The sequence below is a fragment of the Vidua chalybeata genome, chromosome 1 (genome assembly GCF_026979565.1).
Source record: "Vidua chalybeata isolate OUT-0048 chromosome 1, bVidCha1 merged haplotype, whole genome shotgun sequence".
Classification (NCBI taxonomy): Eukaryota; Metazoa; Chordata; class Aves; order Passeriformes; family Viduidae; genus Vidua; species Vidua chalybeata.
Window position 1 is genome coordinate 151,939,271 of NC_071530.1, and position 21,757 is coordinate 151,961,027.

General features: G+C 52.0%; 5 protein-coding genes and 3 pseudogenes across 9 annotated transcripts in view; 1 reads left to right on the forward strand and 7 right to left on the reverse strand.

Annotated features, from left to right (window-relative positions):
• Positions 1-21,757, forward strand: part of LOC128783602 (feather beta keratin-like) — a 59,165-nt gene that overhangs the window by 14,994 nt on the left and 22,414 nt on the right. For 2 of the 5 annotated variants that reach the window (XM_053934500.1, XM_053934491.1), the window contains exons 2-3: positions 20,321-20,469; positions 20,575-20,713. The exons of the other annotated variants lie outside the window; for them this stretch is intronic. The gene's annotated coding sequence lies outside the window, so the exon portion shown is untranslated. The remainder of the gene's footprint in view (positions 1-20,320; positions 20,470-20,574; positions 20,714-21,757) is intronic. 5 annotated transcript variants of the gene reach the window in all.
• Positions 1,589-2,000, reverse strand: LOC128783569 (feather beta keratin-like). Its single transcript, XM_053934397.1, has one exon. It carries the CDS (start codon positions 1,957-1,959, stop codon positions 1,648-1,650), a length of 312 nt encoding a protein of 103 aa, XP_053790372.1. The 5' UTR covers positions 1,960-2,000; the 3' UTR covers positions 1,589-1,647.
• LOC128783575 (feather beta keratin-like) lies at positions 4,522-5,163 on the reverse strand (annotated as a pseudogene).
• On the reverse strand, positions 7,363-7,789 carry LOC128783680 (feather beta keratin-like). The gene has a single exon (XM_053934668.1). It carries the CDS (start codon positions 7,766-7,768, stop codon positions 7,457-7,459), a length of 312 nt encoding a protein of 103 aa, XP_053790643.1. The 5' UTR covers positions 7,769-7,789; the 3' UTR covers positions 7,363-7,456.
• Positions 10,543-11,181, reverse strand: LOC128783599 (feather beta keratin-like; annotated as a pseudogene).
• Positions 13,400-14,111, reverse strand: LOC128783591 (feather beta keratin-like; annotated as a pseudogene).
• Positions 16,562-17,203, reverse strand: LOC128783581 (feather beta keratin-like). The gene is made up of 2 exons (XM_053934437.1): positions 17,100-17,203; positions 16,562-16,913 (listed from the first exon to the last, which is right to left on the reverse strand). Exons 1-2 carry the CDS (start codon positions 17,201-17,203, stop codon positions 16,562-16,564), a joined length of 456 nt encoding a protein of 151 aa, XP_053790412.1.
• Positions 19,385-20,864, reverse strand: LOC128789292 (feather beta keratin-like). The gene is made up of 3 exons (XM_053945099.1): positions 20,821-20,864; positions 20,026-20,101; positions 19,385-19,834 (listed from the first exon to the last, which is right to left on the reverse strand). Exons 1-3 carry the CDS (start codon positions 20,862-20,864, stop codon positions 19,496-19,498), a joined length of 459 nt encoding a protein of 152 aa, XP_053801074.1. The 3' UTR covers positions 19,385-19,495.

The window sequence follows — 21,757 nt, forward strand, 5'->3', positions numbered from 1 at the left end:
CAGCTTTAAAGTGCGAGTTGATATTTGGGAGCGTTTGCTTGGAAGGTGTGCATCAGAGAAAGCAGAATAAACCACAAAAGCCTATGAAAACTGGGATGTCATCACTGATGTCCTCCCATAGGAAAAGTGTGTTTTGGTTTGTGGTTGCGTTTGAGAGAGGGACCCCATTCCTTTACAACCCTGTCTGGCTGGTCTGGCCTTTGTGGCTGTGCCGGACTTTAGGACCTGCCCTTTCCAGGGCATTTACAGCCTCCCACCTTGCCCATGGATTTCCAGGGCTCTTGTTCCTGCACACAAGGATGGGACAATTCTCTCCCCTACAGTGCATTTCCAAGTGCAGCTCGTACAAGGTGATGAGGAGCAGTTAGAGTTGCTTTTGAAGGGCAAAATCATGTCTTAGTGACCTCCGTGTTATCTACAGAAAGAAAAAATTATTGTGTGGATGATGAGGGAGCCATGGCTGGTGTTTACCTCCACCTCTTGGCAGTGTCTTTGGCCCTGTCTCCTACTGCATCATGCCAGAGTGTGCAAGGATGTACAGGTGGTGTAAAGGGTCAGTGAGGTGGACTGCTCTATTTATAGAATATTTAAACAACATGACCTGGAGCCTTGTGATCCAAAGTCAAGCTGGAGTCAAACTTCAAATGAAGTAACTCAAGAGTCATATCCATGAGGCCAACACTGTTCAACATGCTCAAAAATGTTGTGGTCAGTGTGAGCAGTTCTGGGCTTCCCAGGAAAGGAAGCCCACAGAGTTAGTGAAACAAGGCCAGTTCAGGGCTACCCAGGTATTTAAAGGGCTGGAGGATTTTTCACAGAGGACTGAGAGCGAGGGAGTTCCAGGAGACAAGGCTGGCTGGGGGGTTGTTAAAAGTGTGTGTAAATCCCTGATGGCATGGAATGAAGCCGAGGGATCACAGCTGTTCTCAGTGCTGCAGATGCAAAGGAGAAGTTGTCAATGGCAGAAGTGAAAAGAGATGGAATTCCATGGGCAGAGCAGACAAGCCTTTTTTAGTGTGAGAGTGGTCAGAGAGTGGAAGAGGTGCAGGAGTCTCTCTGTCCAGGGAGATGAAAACCTGAACTGTCCATGTCTCTGTAAATCCTTCTCTGGGTCACCTTACTTGAGCAGAGGAGATGGAAGTGCTTGCAGCCCTTCCCGAGTTTCTCTGAGAGTGGATGTTTGTATGGCTTGAGAGTTCTGATGAGAGAAGATATTGTCAAAGTTATGCTGGCATGGAGAGACTTTTCAAGAGCAATAAGCAGGAGAACACTGTTGTGTCAAGGCCTTTGGTATGGCAGGCGATGTGTTTTTTCATGTTCTGAAAGGTCACCCTTCAACCCTGCTTCCATGCCAGTCTTGGTTATTACCGGTGGGGGCCTACTTGTTTCGGAAGGTGTTGTGCCCCTTTGCCATCCACCCCATGGATGAGGGTATGAGATGTTTGGAATTGAAAAAAGAAGAGGAAACATGTGAGGCTTTGATGCAGGAAAACTTTATTGCTGCAGAAGAATGAAAAGGCAAGGGAGAGAAATTGAAGAGATCAAGGATGAGGTGCGAGTAGGACGATCACCAGCCGACGTGCTTTGCTTGCAGGAGCTGTTGCCAGAGGCCAGAGCTGGTGGTGTCAGGGCTGGTGCTGAGGGCCCTTAGCAGATGTAGCCATAGCCCCTTCTGCCATAGCAGCCCAGGCCTCCCAGGCCGTAGCCAAGGCCAAAGCCAAATCCACCAGAGATGGGCTGTCCCTGGGCATTGAGTTCACTGCCCAGAGCAGCCGAGGAGGTGGATCCGACGGCGGTGTTCTGGGGGAAGGAGGTCATGATGGGTCCTGGCAGGGTGACCAGCACAGGGGAGGGGTTGATGATGACGTGGGAATCCTGGCATTGCAGGGCACAGGGCTCGTTGCAGCTGTTGGCCAGCGGGGTGGGTCCGCAGGGTCGGCAGAGGTTGTTGCAGGCCATGGCTGAGGTGTGGAGGTTGCCTGGAAGAGAAGGGATGAGGCAGGGCAGGGGTGTAGGGGTGCAAAGGGTCAAATGTTAGAAGGGCAAGGGAGTGTGGAGGCTGTTGTGGGGCTGTGGGGAGGCGTGAGGGCTGCTGAGGCTGGGGCTGAGCGTGCTGGAAGAGAAGGGCCAGGAGTGCAGGAGCAGCAGGGTCAGGGATTTGAGACTCACCTTGTCAGCTGGAGCAGAAGGAGAAGGCGTCAGGAGAAGTGTGTGAGGGAGAGAGGCTCTGGGCCGGCTTTTATGCAGGTTCTGGAGGGGCGGGACAGCCTTGTCCCATGGCCTTGGGGCATTTTGCAGGCCACAGTTCCTGGTTGGCTCAGAGTGGTGAGTCCTGAGGTTGGGAGTGTTTTCCATCCTGCAACTCTGCAGTGTCACGTCCAGTTTCAAGTCCGTGTCCATGTCACCTTGTCAGCAGCTTGTAAATGCAAGTATTAGAGACCAAAGGCTGTTGATGATGATATTTTTTTTGGAGGACTGGAGACGTGACCAGAGCTTTGGACAGTGGGGTGTCATCACTCAAGTGATCCCCTGGCCCTGTTGTGCTGTGGTTTGTGGATGTCTTGTGGAGAGGGTCCTCATTCCCCCACAGCCACGTCAGGATCATCTGGGCTTTACAGCTCTTCTGGGTGTGATGGGTGTCCCATTCCATCCTATTCCATTCTCTCCTTCCCTATCCCGGTGCCAAAATTCTGAACCTGTCATGGCATTTGAGGCCGTGTCTGTGTGACTTTGGTGTCAGCTTTAATGTGAGACTTGGTATTTGGGAGCGTTGGCATGGGTGATGTGTGAAACCAGAATATACAACAGGAGCCCAAGAAAAATATGGTTGTCATCAGTGAGGTCATTTTGTGGCACTTTTGTGCTTCAGTTTGTGGGCGTGTTGTGAAGAGGAGCCCCATTCCACTGCAGCCATATCAGGCTGGTGCGAGCTTTACAGCAGTGCTGTGCATGAGAAGATGCCCCTTCCCTTGTGGTTATTCCTCCTTTCAAGTGTGAGTGTTTGCGACCAAAGGCTGGTGTTTATGGTGCGTGTCAAAGGGGACTGAAGATGTGACCAAGCTTTGAGAGCTGGGGTGTCATCAGTGAGGTCATTCTGGGGAACTCATGGGTTTGGTTTGTGATTGTGTGATGAAGAGGGTCCCCAAACTATTCCAGGCCTGTCAGCCTAGTCTGGGCTTTGCTTCTGTGCCGGGTGTGAGCACCTGGACTCTTCCATTCCTTGTGGGTAGTGGGAGAGTTGCCCCTTTAGCGAGCTGGAAGGTGATGGAGTGTTTGAGACCCCACTTGGTTGATCCACCATTCAGAGGGATCTGGAGTCTAGGGATTAATGGAATCTCCTGCATTTCAAGTGCGGAAAATGTAAAGTTCTGCATCTGGACAAGAAAGGCTTTGGGCCCCAAGTCATGCTCTGGGCTGAGAGTGTGGAAAGTGGGTGGTAGAGAATGAAGAAACCGCAAGTTTGCAGTGGAGCTTTACTTCAAAGGATGGCCCCAGTGTCCAAGATAGATTTCTGAAAGTTGTTGCTATGAAGTGAGGAGAGGTGGTCCTTCCTCTTTTTAGGGCACTGGTGGAATTCCGTGTGGAGTGGTGTGGACTGTTCTGGCCTCCACAGGTGAAGAAGCACAAGGGGGTAGTGGACAAAGACCAGTTGAAGGCCACCAGATGGTGCAAGGGCTGGAGAATCTTTGCTAGAGGAGAGAATGAGAGAGCTGGGACTCTGAGGAGACAAGGCTGGTCAGAGGGGTGTCACAATGTGTGGGAGCCCAGTTGTTCTTGGCACTGCACACATGAGGGGAAAGAAGGCACGTGCACATTTGAAACCAAAGGTAATACCATAGGCAAAGGAAGCAAGAATTCTTCAGAGTGCAGATGGTCACGGAGAGTAAGACGCAATGGGGTCCCTCTTCTTGGAGGTCCAAAACAGATCTGGCCATAGTCCTGCAAATCCTGCTCTTCCTGGATCGTCTTGAGCAAAGGGGTTGGAAGTACTTGCTCTCCAGATTTCTTTTCCAAGTGGGTGCTCTTGTTCCTGTGTTATCTGAGAGTGCTGCTGGGGAGAGAATTTTTCATGGCTCTGCTGGCCTAGAGTGACTTTGGCAGAGCAGTGGCCAGGAGAGAATTGTTCTGTCAAAGCCTTTGGTAGATCAGGAGATGGCCTTGTGTTGTGTTTTGGAAAGTCTCCCCTCTGTCCTGTATCTCATGTCAGCGTGGGTTGTTACTGGTTGGTGGGGACATATTTGCTAAGTAATGTTCTTTGCTTCCCTTCCATACAACATACTGGTTGAGTGCTGGCATTGCACAGCGTGAGGATGTGAAACCGTAGGAATTGAAAAAGAAGAGGGAGCAACTCAGGTTGTGATGCAAGAGAACTTTATTTAAGTGCAAGAATGATAAGAACAAAGAAGCTGAAGTAATCAGGAGAGAGGTACAAGTAGAGAGGCCACCAGCTGAGGTGCTTTGCTTGCAGGAGCTGTTGCCAGAGGCCAGAGCTGGTGGTGTCAGGGCTGGTGCTGAGTGTCCTTAGCAGATGTAGCCATAGCCCCTTCTGCCATAGCAGCCCAGGCCTCCCAGGCCGTAGCCAAGGCCAAAGCCAAATCCACCAGAGATGGGCTGTCCCTGGGCACTGAGCTCACTGCCCAGAGCAGCCGAGGAGGTGGATCCAACGGCGGTGTTCTGGGGGAAGGAGGTCATGATGGGTCCTGGCAGGGTGATCAGCACAGGGGAAGGGTTGATGATGACGCGGGAATCCTGGCATTGCAGGGCACAGGGCTCGTTGCAGCTGTTGGCCAGCGGGGTGGGTCCGCAGGGTCGGCAGAGGGTGTTGCAGGCCATGGCTGTGATGTGAAGGGTGCCTGGAAGAGAGGGGGGTGACACAGGGCAGAGACAAGGTGAAGCAAGGGGCAAAATGTCAGAAGGGGAAGGGAGCATGGAGGCTGTTGTGGGGTTGTGGGGAGATGTGAGGGCTGCTGAGGCTGGGGCTGAGCATGCTGGAAGAGAGGGTGCAGGGTTGCAGGAGGAGGAGGGTCAGGGGCTTGAGACTCACCTGGTTGTCTGCTGGAGGAGAAGGCGTCAGGAGAAGTGTGTGAGGGAGTGAGGCTCTTGGCTGGCTTTTATGCAGGTTCTGGAGGGGCGGGACAGTCTTGTCCCATGGCCTTGGGGCATTTTGCAGGGAGCTTCCTCTGCTGACCCCGCTTGATGAGTCACGAGGTGGAGATTGTTTTCCTTCCCACAACTCTGCAGTGTCATGACCCTCTTTTGAGACCATGTCCATCTGACCTGGACAGCAGCTTTTAAGTGAGAGTTGGTATTTGGGAGCTTTAGCAAAGAAGATGTGTGTCAGAGAAACCAGAATAAACAAGAAAAGTCTAGGAGAAATACTGTTGTCATCAGTGAGGTTATTTTGTGGCACTTGAGTGATTCAATTTGTGGGTATTCTGTGAAGAGCGGCCCCATGCCACCACAGCCATGTCAGGCTGCTGTGGCCTTTGCAGCTGTGCTGTGCATGAGGAGCTGCCCCTTCCATCGTGGTCATTCCTCCTTTCAAGTCTGAGTGTTTGAAACCAAAGGCTGGTATTGATGGTGTGTGTCAAAGGGGACTGAAGAGATGACTGATACTTTGTAGAGCTGGGGTGTTCATCTGTGAGGTCACCCATTGGAGCTCATGGTTTTGGGTTTGTGGTTGTGTTGTAAAGAGGGGTCTGAAACTATTGCAGGTGTGTCAGGCTGATCTGGGCTTTGTCTCTGTTTAGCTGTGAGCACCTGGACTCTTCCATTCCATTCACCCCTTCCTCTCCCTACCTCCATCTCTCCAAGCCTGTCTACATGCCTGCCTTCTCATGTGGGTGGTGGCAAAGTGATTTCTGTGATTTAGGGAGGCCTCCCATGCTCACCACAGTTTTGTGTTGGTTCATCCATAGCGCTCACTTTACTTGGGCCCAGGAAGGTCACTGTGGGGTCACAGAGCTGGGCTATATGCATGGAAAGGGAATGTGGTGAAGGATAAGGAGAACAAGACACATGAGGGGCAGGTGAAGGAACTGTGGGTGTTTAGTTTGAGGGGCTGAGCTCAGAGTTTGTTATTCAGTTGCGCAGAGTCCAGAAGGAGTAAGGTCTCAAGGGAAGTAGGTCAAGAGTTGTATCCCTGAGGCCAGCCCTGTTCAACCTCCTCAGAAAGGATGTGGGCTGTGGGAGGGTTGTCCCCTCAGCAAGTTGGCAGCCCATGGAGTGGCTGAGGCATCACTTGGTTGTGCCACCAGTCAGAGGGAACTGGAGACTGAGGGTTAAAGGCATCTCCTGAAGTTCCACAGGGGAAAATGTGAAATTATGCCTCTGGGCAGGGTGGTAATGGGCCCCAGGTCATGCCGGGGGCTGAGAGGCTGGGTAGGAGCCTTGGAGAGCAGGATGCTGTGGTGCTGGTGGAGAACAAAGGGACCGCAAGGTCTCAATCAAGCCTCACTTAAAAAGGTTGTCACCAGTGTTCAAGATAGGTTTCATAAAATTGTTGGAGGAAGTCCATAGGCTCAGTGAAGTGAGTCCAGTTCAGGGCCAGAGAGATTCTTAAGGGGCTGGAGGATGATTCGTAGATGAGAGGCTGAGAAAGCTGTGACTCTCAGGAGACAAGGATGGATGAGGGTGCTATCAGAGTGTGCAAATTCCTGCTGGCAGGGAATGAAGTGAAGGAGCCTGGCTGTTCTCAGCAGTGCACATGTCGAGGACAGATGCACAAGCGCAAAAGGGAAAAGAGATGGAAATCTTTGGTCAAGGAATGGAAGCATTTTTCAAAACGAGGGTGATCTGCGACTGGAAGAGGTGGTGGAGTGTCTGTGTGGGGTGAGCCAAATCTGAGCTGTCCATGGTGCTGGAAATCTAGCTCTTGCTGACTCTGCTTGAGCAGGGCAGTTGAAGCACTTCCGCTCCAGAGTTTGTGCCTAAGTGGATGTGATATAGTTTCCCCTCTTTGCTGGAAAAGCTTGTGATTCCTGCTGGGAAGAGACTTTGTCAGGTGTGTGCTGGCATGGAGAGACTTAACCAGAAGCATTGATGAGCTGGAGAGCATTGATGTGTCTGTACCTTTGGTGTAGAAAGTGATGGCTTTGGGTCCTGGTTTGGACCGTCCCCCCTCAACCAGTTTTCCCCTACCATTCTTGGTTGCTTCTGGTGTGCACTTATTTCCTAAAAAATGTATTGTCCCGTTTTCCATCTACACCAATGGCCTGTTTATTTGTGGCGCTGTGCTGGGTAAGCATGTGAGGCAGAATTCAAAAAGAAGAGGAGGCGTGTAAGGCTTTGATGCAGCAGAAGTTTATTGAGGCAAAAGAATGATGAAGGAAGATGAAGAAACTGAGAAGAGCTGGTCTGATGTGCAAGGCTGGCTACCACCAGCCGAGGTGCTTTGCTTGCAGGAGCTGTTGCCAGAGGCCAGAGCTGGTGGTGCCAGGGCTGGTGCTGAGGGCCCTTAGCAGATGTAGCCATAGCCCCTTCTGCCATAGCAGCCCAGGCCTCCCAGGCCGTAGCCAAGGCCAAAGCCAAATCCACCAGAGATGGGCTGTCCCTGGGCACTGAGCTCAGTGCCCAGAGCAGCCGAGGAGGTGGATCCGACGGCGGTGTTCTGGGGGAAGGAGGTCATGATGGGTCCTGGCAGGGTGACCAGCACAGGGGAAGGGTTGATGATGACGCTGGAGTTCTGGCATTGCAGGGCACAGGGCTCGTTGCAGCTGTTGGCCAGCGGGGTGGGTCCGCAGGGCTGGCAGAGGTTGTTGCAGGCCATGGCTGTGATGTGGATGGTGCCTGGAAGAGAAGGGAGTGAGGCAGGGCAGAGTTGTGGGGGTGTGAGGGGCAGTGATGCAGGAGGGTAATGGAGTGTGGAGGCTGTTGTGGGGCTGTGGGGAGGTGTGAGGGCTGCGGAGGCTGGGGCTGAGCCTGATGGAAGTGAAGGGCCCAGAGTGCAGGAGGAGGAGGGTCAGGGGCTTGAGACTCACCTGGTTGTTGGCAGGAGCGGAAGGTGTCAGGAGAATTGTGTGAGGAAGAGTGGCTCTTGGCTGGCTTTTATGCTGGTTCTGGAGGGGCAGGACAGTCTTGTCCCATGGCCTTGGGGCATTTTGCATGCAGCACCTCTTTGCTGACCCAGTGTGGTGAATGATGTGTTGGGAATTATTTTCTTTGCCACATTTCTGCAATTCCATATCCTGGTCTTGTGTCTCCATCTGACCTTGGCGGCAGCTTTTAAATGCGAGTAATAAAGACCAAAATTTGATGATGATGTTGATGTTTTTCGGGGAGGGCTGACACCATGACCAAAGCTTTGGACTGTGAGGCGTCATCCATGAAGTCACTCCACAACACTGGTGTGCTGTGGTTTGTGGTTGTCTTTTGAAGATGGGCCCCGTTCCCTCCCCTGTCTGTTAGGATGGTCTGGGATATACAGGTGTACTTGGGGTGACAGATCTGGACTTTTCATCATGTTTTCTGATTCCCCACCTTGGCTCCATGTCTCTATGCCTCTCCTTTCCCCTTGGAGATGGGACGGTGATCCCTGTGATTTTGGGAGGTCTCCCATGCTCCCCAAAGTCTTGTGTTGGTTCATCCATAGTGCTCATCTTACTCGGGCCCAGAATGGTCACACTGTGGGGTCACAGAGCTGGGCTCTTAAACACAGAAAGGGAAACTGGTGAAAGGAAAGGAGAGCAAGAGACATGAAGAGAAGGTGAGGGAACTGAGGATGTTCCATTTTCAAAGAAATGTTATCCTTGTTGCCCTTTGGAGTTACCTGAATGGAAATAATTTGACCTAAGTCTTGTCTTCCTTTTATTCAGCCATTAGCAAAGAGGGAATGGAGTCAATTTGCTGCAAGGTAGGTTGAGTGTGGAATTAGGGGAAATTTCTTCACATGAAGAGATTTCAGGCCCTGTACATGACTGCCCAGGACAGTTGAATAGTCACCATTTGTGAATGGATTTAGAAGCCCTGGAGATCTGGACTTTGGGAAGTTTCATGGTGGCCTTAGAAGTGATGGAGGAACAGTTGGACTTGATGCCATTTTACATGTAAGTCTTCTACAAATGGAACATTTCTGAGATTGGTGGCATTCACAGATTAGTTTTCCAGTTGGACTGAATGTGAAGAGTCTGTTCCAGTTGAAGGGATTCCATGGGTGTTGGGGGCAGCTGAGCAAGGGAGGAGAGGGTAGATGGGAGCAGCAGCAGGTGAGGGGTGAGCCAGGCCTTGGTGGTCTTGAGCTGTGGCAAGTGCCGATGGGTGAGGCCACATGGAGGATTTCCCTTGAGGAAATGGTGCTTGGCTGAGGTGTGTGTCTGCTCTGTGCCAGTGACTCAGCCTGGGCATGAGGGGAGAGCTGTGGCTGCTGTTGAAGTCAACCCTTTTGTGAAGCCTTTGGTGCTCCTTCCCATTCTCGACTCCCGGAGCACCTGAAGAAGCCCAGGTTGCCCGAGAGTGCAGTGAGTGGCCAGAGAGTGGCTGAGAGGCTGGCCCAGAGGCTGGGGATCAGTGGCATGAAGTCCAGATGGAGTCAAGTCTCAAGGGAAGCATGTCAGGAGTTGCATCCATGAGGCCAACCCTGTTCAAGATCCTCAGCAACGATGGGGGCTGTGGACCGTGAAAGAAGGCGAGTAGTGGACCAGCAAGGTCCTGAAAGGGTGGAGAAGGTTTCCTGGAGGAGAGCTGAGAGAGCTGGGATTCCCAGGGGCCAAGGATGGATGGGGGTGTCATGAGTGTGTATGAATCCCTGATGGCAAAGAATGAATCCAGGGAGCTCGGCTGTTCTCAGCAGTGAAGGAGAAGGGGGAAGGGCACAAATGAAACTGGATGCAATTCAATGGGCAAAGAAGGCAAGAAGTTTTCATTGTGGGAGTGGTAAGACAGTATAAGAGGTGATGGGGTCTGGGAGACCCCATCTGATGTCCTGGGAGATCCAAAACTGAGCTGTCCATTGTGCTGGAAATCCGGATCTTGCTGACTCTGCTTGATCAGTGGGGTTGAAGCACTTGCACTCCAGAGCTTGTGCCCAAGTGAATGATGTTATTTCTTTTTTATGGAGGAAATTGAAGTGTCTTGCTGGGAAGAGATTTTGTCAAGTGTGTGCTGGCACGGGGTGAGACTTGCAGTTTTATGCTCAGGAGGGGATTGGGCCAAATGCTTTGGTGTATCAGGGAATGGGCTTGTGTCGTGTTTCAGAAGGTGGCCCCCACCCAGTCCCTGCTTCCCATAACAGACTTGGTGGTTCCTGGTGGTGACCGATTTGCTAAGAAAGGTTTTGTTCTCCTTTTCCATCCACCCCAATGGCCAGTTCATTGCACGAAATGTGCCGGAGGAGGGTGGGAGAGCACTGGAATTCGAAACAAAGAGAGTCATCTGAGGCTGTGATGCAAGAGAACTTTATTGAGGCAAAAGATTGAAAAGACAAAAGAAAAAAGGGGAAGGGTTTGTGTAAGGTGCAAGTAGGGCAACCATTAGCTGAGGTGCTTTGTTTGCAGGAGCTGTTGCCGGAGGATCAAATTTCCTGTCTGGGGGTGGTGCTGAGGGCCCTTAGCAGATGTAGCCACCCCTTCTGCCATAGCAGCCCAGGCCTCCCAGGCCATAGCCAAGGCCAAAGCCAAATCCACCAGAGATGGGCTGTCCCTGGGCACTGAGCTCACTGCCCAGAGCAGCCGAGGAGGTGGATCCGACGGCGGTGTTCTGGGGGAAGGAGGTCATGATGGGTCCTGGCAGGGTGATCAGCACAGGGGAAGGGTTGATGATGACGCGGGAATCCTGGCATTGCAGGGCACAGGGCTCGTTGCAGCTGTTGGCCAGCGGGGTGGGTCCGCAGGGTCGGCAGAGGGTGTTGCAGGCCATGGCTGTGGTGTGGATGGTGCCTGGAAGAGAAGGGAGTGAGGCAGGGTGGAGTTGTGGGGGTGTGAGGGGCAGTGATGCAGGAGGGTGATGGAGTGTGGAGGCTGTTGTGGGGCTGTGGGGAGATGTGAGGGCTGCTGAGGCTGGGGCTGAGCATGCTGGAAGAGAGGGTGCAGGGTTGCAGGAGGAGGAGGGTCAGGGACTTGAGGCTCACCTGGTTGTCTGCTGGAGGAGAAAGCGTGAGGAGAAGTGTGTGAGGGAGTGAGGCTCTTGGCTGGCTTTTATGCAGGTTCTGGAGGGGCGGGACAGTCTTGTCCCATGGCCTTGGGGCATTTTGCAGGGAGCTTCCTCTGCTGACCCCGCTTGATGAGTCACGAGGTGGAGATTGTTTTCCTTCCCACAACTCTGCAGTGTCATGACCCTCTTTTGAGACCATGTCCATCTGACCTGGACAGCAGCTTTTAAGTGAGAGTTGGTATTTGGGAGCATTAGCAAGGAAGATGTGTGTCAGAGAAACCAGAATAAACAAGAAAAGTCTAGGAGAAATACTGTTGTCATCAGTGAGGTTATTTTGTGGCACTTGAGTGATTCGATTTGTGGGTATTCTGTGAAGAGCGGCCCCATGCCACCACAGCCATGTCAGGCTGCTGTGGCCTTTGCAGCTGTGCTGTGCATGAGGAGCTGCCCCTTCCATCGTGGTCATTCCTCCTTTCAAGTCTGAGTGTTTGAAACCAAAGGCTGGTATTGATGGTGTGTGTCAAAGGGGACTGAAGAGATGACTGATACTTTGTAGAGCTGGGGTGTTCATCTGTGAGGTCACCCATTGGAGCTCATGGTTTTGGGTTTGTGGTTGTGTTGTAAAGAGGGGTCTGAAACTATCGCAGGTGTGTCAGGCTGATCTGGGCTTTGTCTCTGTTTAGCTGTGAGCACCTGGACTCTTCCATTCCATTCACCCCTTCCTCTCCCTACCTCCATCTCTCCAAGCCTGTCTACATGCCTGCCTTCTCATGTGGGTGATGGCAAAGTGATTTCTGTGATTTAGGGAGGCCTCCCATGCTCACCACAGTTTTGTGTTGGTTCATCCATAGCGCTCATTTTACCTGGGCCCAGGAATTTCACTGTGGGGTCACAGAGCTGGGCTATATGCATGGAAAGGGAATGTGGTGAAGGATAAGGAGAACAAGACACATGAGGGGCAGGTGAAGGAACTGTGGGTGTTTAGTTTGAGGGGCTGAGCTCAGAGTTTGTTATTCAGTTGCACAGAGTCCAGAAGGAGTAAGGTCTCAAGGGAAGTAGGTCAAGAGTTGTATCCATGAGGCCAGCCCTGTTCAACCTCCTCAAAAAGGACGTGGGCTGTGGGAGGGTTGTCCCCTCAGCAAGTTGGCAGCCCATGGAGTGGCTGAGGCATCACTTGGTTGTGCCACCAGTCAGAGGGAACTGGAGACTGAGGGTTAAAGGCATCTCCTGAAGTTCCACAGGGGAAAATGTGAAATCATGCCTCTGGGCAGGGTGGCAATGGGCCCCAGGTCATGCCGGGGGCTGAGAGGCTGGGTAGGAGCCTTGGAGAGCAGGATGCTGTGGTGCTGGTGGAGAACAAAGGGACCACAAGGTCTCAATCAAGCCTCACTTAAAAGGGTGTCACCATGTTCAAGATAGGTTTCATAAAATTGTTGGAGGAAGTCCATAGGCTCAGTGAAGTGAGTCCAGTTCAGAGCCAGAGAGATTCTTAAGGGGCTGGAGGATGATTCGTAGATGAGAGGCTGAGAAAGCTGTGACTCTCAGGAGACAAGGATGGATGAGGGTGCTATCAGAGTGTGCAAATTCCTGCTGGCAGGGAATGAAGTGAAGGAGCCTGGCTGTTCTCAGCAGTGCACATGTCGAGGACAGATGCACAAGGGGAAAAGGGAAAAGAGGTGGAATTCCTTGGTCAAGGAAAGGAAGCATTTTTCAGTGTCAGGGTGGTCACAAAATGGAAGAGGTGGTGGAGTGACTGCGCTGTGTGAGCCAAATCTGAGCTGCCCATGGTGCTGGAAATCTAGCTCTTGCTGACTCTGCTTGAGCAGGGCAGTTGAAGCACTTCCGCTCCAGAGTTTGTGCCTAAGTGGATGTGATATAGTTTCCCCTCTTTGCTGGAAAAGCTTGTGATTCCTGCTGGGAAGAGACTTTGTCAGGTGTCTGCTGGCATGGAGAGACTTAACCAGAAGCATTGATGAGCTGGAGAGCATTGATGTGTCTGTGCCTTTGGTGTAGAAAGTGATGGCTTTGGGTCCTGGTTTGGAACGTCCTCCCTCAACCAGTTTTCCCCTACCATTCTTGGTTGCTTCTGGTGTGCACGTATTTCCTAAAAAATGTATTGTCCCATTTTCCATCTACACCAATGGCCTGTTTATTTGTGGCGCTGTGCTGGGTAAGCATGTGAGGCAGAATTCAAAAAGAAGAGGAGGCGTGTAAGGCTTTGATGCAGCAGAAGTTTATTGAGGCAAAAGAATGATGAAGGAAGATGAAGAAACTGAGAAGAGCTGGTCTGATGTGCAAGGCTGGCTACCACCAGCCAAGGTGCTTTGCTTGCAGGAGCTGTTGCCAGAGGCCAGAGCTGGTGGTGCCAGGGCTGGTGCTGAGGGCCCTTAGCAGATGTAGCCGCCCCTTCTGCCATAGCAGCCCAGGCCTCCCAGGCCGTAGCCAAGGCCAAAGCCAAATCCACCAGAGATGGGCTGTCCCTGGGCACTGAGCTCACTGCCCAGAGCAGCCGAGGAGGTGGATCCGACGGCGGTGTTCTGGGGGAAGGAGGTCATGATGGGTCCTGGCAGGGTGACCAGCACAGGGGAAGGGTTGATGATGACGCTGGAGTTCTGGCATTGCAGGGCACAGGGCTCGTTGCAGCTGTTGGCCAGCGGGGTGGGTCCGCAGGGCTGGCAGAGGTTGTTGCAGGCCATGGCTGTGATGTGGATGGTGCCTGGATTAGAAGGGAGTGAGGCAGGGCAGAGTTGTAGGGGTGTGAGGGGCAGTGATGCAGGAGGGTAATGGAGTGTGGAGGCTGTTGTGGGGCTGTGGGGAGGTGTGAGGGCTGCGGAGGCTGGGGCTGAGCCTGATGGAAGTGAAGGGCCCAGAGTACAGGAGGAGGAGGATCAAGGGCTTGCGACTCACCTGGTTGTTGGCAGGAGCAGAAGGTGTCAGGAGAAGTGTGTGAGGAAGAGTGGCTCTTGGCTGGCTTTTATGCTGGTTCTGGATGGGCGGGACAGTCTTGTCCCATGGCCTTGGGGCATTTTGCATGCAGCACCTCTTTGCTGACCCAGTGTGGTGAATGATGTGTTGGGAATTATTTTCTTTGCCACATTTCTGCAATTCCGTATCCTGGTCTTGAATCTGTGTCTCCATCTGACCTTGGCGGCAGCTTTTAAATGCGAGTAATAAAGACCAAAATTTGATGATGATGTTGATGTTTTTCGGGGAGGGCTGACACCATGACCAAAGCTTTGGACTGTGAGGCGTCATCCATGAAGTCACTCCACAACACTGGTGTGCTGTGGTTTGTGGTTGTCTTTTGTGGACGGGCCCCGTTCCCTCCCCTGTCTGTTAGGATGGTCTGGGATATACAGGTGTACTTGGGGTGACAGATCTGGACTTTTCATCATGTTTTCTGATTCCCCACCTTGGCTCCATGTCTCTATGCCTCTCCTTTCCCCTTGGAGATGGGAAGGTGATCCCTGTGATTTCGGGAGGTCTCCCATGCTCCCCAAAGTCTTGTGTTGGTTCATCCATAGTGCTCATCTTACCCGGGCCCAGAATGGTCACACTGTGGGGTCACAGAGCTGGGCTCTTAAACACAGAAAGGGAAACTGGTGAAAGGAAAGGAGAGCAAGAGACATGAAGAGAAGGTGAGGGAACTGAGGATGTTCCATTTTCAAAGAAATGTTATCCTTGTTGCCCTTTGGAGTTACCTGAATGGAAATAATTTGACCTAAGTCTTGTCTTCCTTTTATTCAGCCATTAGCAAAGAGGGAATGGAGTCAATTTGCTGCAAGGTAGGTTGAGTGTGGAATTAGGGGAAATTTCTTCACATGAAGAGATTTCAGGCCCTGTACATGACTGCCCAGGACAGTTGAATAGTCACCATTTGTGAATGGATTTAGAAGCCCTGGAGATTTGGACTTTGGGAAGTTTCATGGTGGCCTTAGAAGTGATGGAGGAACAGTTGGACTTGATGCCATTTTACATGTAAGTCTTCTACAAATGGAACATTTCTGAGATTGGTGGCATTCACAGATTAGTTTTCCAGTTGGACTGAATGTGAAGAGTTTGTTCCAGTTGAAGGGATTCCATGGGTGTTGGGGGCAGCTGAGCAAGGGAGGAGAGGGTAGATGGGAGCAGCAGCAGGTGAGGGGTGAGCCAGGCCTTGGTGGTCTTGAGCTGTGGCAAGTGCCGATGGGTGAGGCCACATGGAGGATTTCCCTTGAGGAAATGGTGCTTGGCTGAGGTGTGTGTCTGCTCTGTGCCAGTGACTCAGCCTGGGCATGAGGGGAGAGCTGTGGCTGCTGTTGAAGTCAACCCTTTTGTGAAGCCTTTGGTGCTCCTTCCCATTCTCGACTCCCGGAGCACCTGAAGAAGCCCAGGTTGCCCGAGAGTGCAGTGAGTGGCCAGAGAGTGGCTGAGAGGCTGGCCCAGAGGCTGGGGATCAGTGGCATGAAGTCCAGATGGAGTCAAGTCTCAAGGGAAGCATGTCAGGAGTTGCATCCATGAGGCCAACCCTGTTCAAGATCCTCAGCAACGATGGGGGCTGTGGACCGTGAAAGAAGGCGAGTAGTGGACCAGCAAGGTCCTGAAAGGGTGGAGAAGGTTTCCTGGAGGAGAGCTGAGAGAGCTGGGATTCCCAGGGGCCAAGGATGGATGGGGGTGTCATGAGTGTGTATGAATCCCTGATGGCAAAGAATGAATCCAGGGAGCTCGGCTGTTCTCAGCAGTGAAGGAGAAGGGGGAAGGGCACAAATGAAACTGGATGCAATTCAATGGGCAAAGAAGGCATTAAGTTTTCATTGTGGGAGTGGTAAGACAGTATAAGAGGTGATGGGGTCTGGGAGACCCCATCTGATGTCCTGGGAGATCCAAAACTGAGCTGTCCATTGTGCTGGAAATCCGGCTCTTGCTGACTCTGCTTGATCAGTGGGGTGGAAGCACTTGCACTCCAGAGTTTGTGCCCAAGTGAATGATGTTATTTCTTTTTTATGGAGGAAATTGAAGTGTCTTGCTGGGAAGAGATTTTGTCAAGTGTGTGCTGGCACGGGGTGAGACTTGCAGTTTTATGCTCAGGAGGGGATTGGGCCAAATGCTTTGGTGTATCAGGGAATGGGCTTGTGTCATGTTTTAGAAGGTGGCCCCCGCCCAGTCCCTGCTTCCCATAACAGACTTGGTGGTTCCTGGTGGTGACCGATTTGCTAAGAAAGGTTTTGTTCTCCTTTTCCATCCACCCCAATGGCCAGTTCATTGCACGAAATGTGCCGGAGGAGGGTGGGAGAGCATTGGAATTCGAAACAAAGAGAGTAATCTGAGGCTTTGATGCAAGAGAACTTTATTGAGGCAAAAGATTGAAAAGACAAAAGAAAAAAGGGGAAGGGATTGTGTAAGGTGCAAGTAGGGCAACCATTAGCTGAGGTGCTTTGTTTGCAGGAGCTGTTGCCGGAGGATCAAATTTCCTGTGTGAGGGTGGTGCTGAGGGCCCTTAGCAGATGTAGCCATAGCCCCTTCTGCCATAGCAGCTCAGGCCTCCCAGGCCGTAGCCAAGGCCAAAGCCAAATCCACCAGAGACGGGCTGTCCCTGAGCACTGAGCTCACTGCCCAGAGCAGCCGAGGAGGTGGATCCGACGGCGGTGTTCTGGGGGAAGGAGGTCATGATGGGTCCTGGCAGGGTGATCAGCACAGGGGAAGGGTTGATGATGACGCTGGAGTTCTGGCATTGCAGGGCACAGGGCTCGTTGCAGCTGTTGGCCAGCGGGGTGGGTCCGCAGGGCTGGCAGAGGTTGTTGCAGGCCATGGCTGTGATGTGGATGGTGCCTGGAAGAGAAGGGAGTGAGGCAGGGTGGAGTTGTGGGGGTGTGAGGGGCAGTGATGCAGGGGGGTGATGGAGTGTGGAGGCTGTTGTGGGGCTGTGGGGAGATGTGAGGGCTGCTGAGGCTGGGGCTGAGCATGCTGGAAGAGAGGGTGCAGGGTTGCGTGAGGAGGAGGGTCAAGGGCTTGAGGCTCACCTGGTTGTCTGCTGGAGGAGAAAGCGTGAGGAGAAGTGTGTGAGGGAGTGAGGCTCTTGGCCGGCTTTTATGCAGGTCGTGGAGGGGCAGGACAGTCTTGTCCCTTGGCCTTGGGGCATTTTGCAGGGAGCTTCCTCTGCTGTCCCCTCTTGATGAGTCACGAGGTGGAGATTGTTTTCCTTCCCACAACTCTGCAGTGTCATGACCCTCTTTTGAGACCATGTCCATCTGACCTGGACAGCAGCTTTTAAGTGATAGTTGGTATTTGGGAGCATTAGCAAAGAAGATGTGTGTCAGAGAAACCAGAATAAACAAGAAAAGTCTAGGAAAAATACTGTTGTCATCAGTGAGGTTATTTTGTGGCACTTGAGTGGTTCAATTTGTGAGTATTCTGTGAAGAGCGGCCCCATGCCACCACAGCCATGTCAGGCTGCTGTGGCCTTTGCAGCTGTGCTGTGCATGAGGAGCTGCCCCTTCCATCGTGGTCATTCCTCCTTTCAAGTCTGAGTGTTTGAAACCAAAGGCTGGTATTGATGGTGTGTGTCAAAGGGGACTGAAGAGATGACTGATACTTTGTAGAGCTGGGGTGTTCATCTGTGAGGTCACCCATTGGAGCTCATGGTTTTGGGTTTGTGGTTGTGTTGTAAAGAGGGGTGTGAAACTATCGCAGGTGTGTCAGGCTGATCTGGGCTTTGTCTCTGTTTAGCTGTGAGCACCTGGACTCTTCCATTCCATTCACCCCTTCCTCTCCCTACCTCCATCTCTCCAAGCCTGTCTACATGCCTGCCTTCTCATGTGGGTGATGGCAAAGTGATTTCTGTGATTTAGGGAGGCCTCCCATGCTCACCACAGTTTTGTGTTGGTTCATCCATAGCGCTCATTTTACCTGGGCCCAGGAATTTCACTGTGGGGTCACAGAGCTGGGCTATATGCATGGAAAGGGAATGTGGTGAAGGATAAGGAGAACAAGACACATGAGGGGCAGGTGAAGGAACTGTGGGTGTTTAGTTTGAGGGGCTGAGCTCAGAGGCTGTTATTCAGTTGCACAGAGTCCAGAAGGAGTAAGGTCTCAAGGGAAGTAGGTCAAGAGTTGTATCCCTGAGGCCAGCCCTGTTCAACCTCCTCAAAAAGGACGTGGGCTGTGGGAGGGTTGTCCCCTCAGCAAGTTGGCAGCCCATGGAGTGGCTGAGGCATCACTTGGTTGTGCCACCAGTCAGAGGGAACTGGAGACTGAGTGTTGAAGGCATCTCCTGAAGTTCCACAGGGGAAAATGTGAAATTATGCCTCTGGGCAGGGTGGCAATGGGCCCCAGGTCATGCCGGGGGCTGAGAGGCTGGGTAGGAGCCTTGGAGAGCAGGATGCTGTGGTGCTGGTGGAGAACAAAGGGACCACAAGGTCTCAATGAAGCCTCACTTAAAAGGGTGTCACCAGTGTTCAAGATAGGTTTCATAAAATTGTTGGAGGAAGTCCATAGGCTCAGTGAAGTGAGTCCAGTTCAGAGCCAGAGAGATTCTTAAGGGGCTGGAGGATGGTTCGTAGAGGAGAGGCTGAGAAAGCTGTGACTCTCAGGAGACAAGGATGGATGAGGGTGCTATCAGAGTGTGCAAATTCCTGCTGGCAGGGAATGAAGTGAAGGAGCCTGGCTGTTCTCAGCAGTGCACATGTCGAGGACAGATGCACAAGGGCAAAAGGGAAAAGAGATGGAAATCTTTGGTCAAGGAAGGGAAGCATTTTTCAAAACGAGGGTGATCTGCAACTGGAAGAGGTGGTGGAGTGTCTGTGTGGGGTGAGCCAAATCTGAGCTGCCCATGGTGCTGGAAATCTAGCTCTTGCTGACTCTGCTTGAGCAGGGCATTTGAAGCTCTTACGCTCCAGAGTTTGTGCCTAAGTGGATGTGATATAATTTCCCCTCTTTGCTGGAAAGGCTTGTGATTCCTGCTGGGAAGAGACTTTGTCAGGTGTGTGCTGGCATGGAGAGACTTAACCAGAAGCACTGATGAGCTGGAGAGCATTGATGTGTCTGTGCCTTTGGTGTAGAAAGTGATGGCTTTGGGTCCTGGTTTGGACCGTCCTCCCTCATCCAGTTTTCTCCTACCATTCTTGGTTGTTTCTGGTGTGCACGTATTTCCTAAAAAATGTATTGTCCCATTTTCCATCTACACCAATGGCCTGTTTATTTGTGGCGCTGTGCTGGGTAAGCATGTGAGGAAGAATTCAAAAAGAAGAGGAGGCGTGTAAGGCTTTGATGCAGCAGAAGTTTATTGAGGCAAAAGAATGATGAAGGAAGATGAAGAAACTGAGAAGAGCTGGTCTGATGTGCAAGGCTGGCTACCACCAGCCGAGGTGCTTTGCTTGCAGGAGCTGTTGCCAGAGGCCAGAGCTGGTGGTGCCAGGGCTGGTGCTGAGGGCCCTTAGCAGATGTAGCCATAGCCCCTTCTGCCATAGCAGCCCAGGCCTCCCAGGCCGTAGCCAAGGCCAAAGCCAAATCCACCAGAGATGGGCTGTCCCTGGGCACTGAGCTCAGTGCCCAGAGCAGCCGAGGAGGTGGATCCGACGGCGGTGTTCTGGGGGAAGGAGGTCATGATGGGTCCTGGCAGGGTGACCAGCACAGGGGAAGGGTTGATGATGACGCTGGAGTTCTGGCATTGCAGGGCACAGGGCTCGTTGCAGCTGTTGGCCAGCGGGGTGGGTCCACAGGGCTGGCAGAGGTTGTTGCAGGCCATGGCTGTGGTGTGGACGTTGCCTGGAAGAGAGGGAGGTGAGGCAGGGCAGGGGTATAGGAGTGTTAGGAGTGATGATGCAGGAAGGTGAGGGAGTGTGGACGGTGTTTTGGGGCTGTGGGGAGGCGTGAGTATTTTGGAGGCTGGGGCTGTGCATGCTGTTAGAGGGACTCAGGGTTGCAGGAGCAGGAGGGTCAGGGGCTTGAGACTCACCTGATTGTCTGCAGGACCCGGAGGAGAAGGCGTGAGGAGAAGTGTGTGAGGGTGAGTGGCTTTGCACTGGCTTTTATGCTGGTCCTGAATGGGTGGGGTAACCCTTCCCTTGACCCTGGGGCATTTTGGAGCCTGCAGGTCTTGTCTGGCCCAGCCTGCTGAGTTATGAGTTAGGGAGTATTTTCCTTCCCAAAACTCTGCAATTCCATGTCCTGTTCTTGGGTCTGTCTACATCTGTCCTTGGCGGCAGCTTTAATGTGTGAGTTTAAGAGACCAGATTTTGGTGGTGATGATGTTTTTCAGAGGGCTGAAGTAATGACCAAAGCTTTGGACAGTCGGGTGTCATCAGTGAGGTCACCGTGTGTGCTGTGCTTTGTTGGTGTCTTGTGAAGAGGTGCATCATCCCCCCACAGCCACACCAAGCTGGTCTGGGCTTTGCAGCTCTTTTCGAGGTGAGCAGCGTCCCCTCCCATTACATTCTCTCCCTCCCTACCATGTTTCAAACTTTCTAAACCTGTCTGTATGCCATGATTTATTTACTGGAAATGAATGGGCAGGCTACCCCATTTAGGTGTTTAAGGCTGCCTCCTGTGCTCCCCGAAGTCTTGTGTTGATTCTTCATAGCTGGTGAAAGATAAGAAGAACAAGGCGTGAGGAGCAGTTGAAGGAACTGGAGATGTTGAATTTTCAGAAAAAGTGAGTAACCTTGTTACTCTCTAGAGACACCTGAATGGAAATCATAACATCTGTTTTGCCTGGTGCAGCTGTGCAAGTGATGGGGAGGTGGAGAGTGTTTTCCTTACAGCAACTGTACAACTCCATGTCCTGTCCTTGAGTCGGTGTCCATCTGATCTAGGCAGCAACTTTTAAGTAAGAGTTAGTATTTGGGAAGATTTGCTTGGAAGGCGTGTGTCAGGGAAGCCAGAATATCCAGCAAAACCTAGGAATAATATGGGTGTCATCAGTGAAGTCATTTTGTGGCACCTGTGTGGTTTAGTTTGAGGGTGTTTTGTGAAGGGGAGCCCTCTTCACCCTGCCAGGCTGCTCTGGGCTTTGCAGCTGTGCTGGGCATTCACACCAGCCCCTTGCAGTGCATTTACTCCCCGTGACTTTCCTAATGGCTTTCCAGGGACCTTGTTCCTGCAGACAAGGATGGGACAGTTTTTTTAATTCTGTTAAGCACTGCAAAGAGCAGGTCAGACAAGAAGATAATCAGGAGACATTAGCAGTAGTTTTAGTGACCTCTGTATTTTAGTGACCTCTGTATTACCTACAGAGAAGAGCAGCTAACTGAGGATTATGAGAGACACGGCTGGTGTTAACCTCACACTTTTCACAGTTTTTACTGTGTCTCCTACAGCATCATTCCAGATAATCCCAGAATGGACAGGTTGTGTAAATGGTCAATGAATTGGACTGCAAGATTTATATCATATCTAACATTCTGGGCAAGATCCAAAGTCTGGGTGAAGTCAAGTCTCAAGAGACATAGGTCAAGAGTTGTATCCACAGAGCCAATACTGTGCAACATCCTCACCATTTAGGTGGGTTGGTGTGGGCACTTCTGGGCTCCCCAGCAGAAGAACCCCATTAACGTCTTGAAACAAAACTGGTACAAGGCCACCAAGATAATATAAGGGCTCTTTCACAGAGGATTGAGATACCTGGGACTCCCAGGAGACAAGGATGGATTGGGGAGTGTCATCAGTGTGTGCAAATCCCTGACGGCAGGGAATGAAG

Excerpts from the sequence above, each read along its gene's own strand:
- LOC128783569 (XM_053934397.1), bottom strand. The coding sequence starts at position 1,959 with ATGGCCTGCAACAACCTCTGCCGACCCTGCGGACCCACCCCGCTGGCC.
- LOC128783680 (XM_053934668.1), bottom strand. The coding sequence starts at position 7,768 with ATGGCCTGCAACAACCTCTGCCAGCCCTGCGGACCCACCCCGCTGGCC.
- LOC128783581 (XM_053934437.1), bottom strand. The coding sequence starts at position 17,203 with ATGCCCCAAGGCCAAGGGACAAGACTGTCCTGCCCCTCCACGACCTGC. Across the intron at positions 16,914-17,099 it reads TTCTCCTCACGCTTTCTCCT|CTCACTCCCTTCTCTTCCAG; the intron begins CCAGCAGACAAC and ends ACTCCACCCTGC.
- LOC128789292 (XM_053945099.1), bottom strand. The coding sequence starts at position 20,864 with ATGGACACCGACTCAAGGACAGGACATGGAGTTGTACAGTTGCT. Across the intron at positions 20,102-20,820 it reads CATGGAGTTGTACAGTTGCT|GACCAGCATAAAAGCCAGTG; the intron begins GTAAGGAAAACA and ends CCACCCATTCAG. Across the intron at positions 19,835-20,025 it reads TTCTCCTCCGGGTCCTGCAG|CTTCCAGGCAACGTCCACAC; the intron begins ACAATCAGGTGA and ends TCACCTCCCTCT.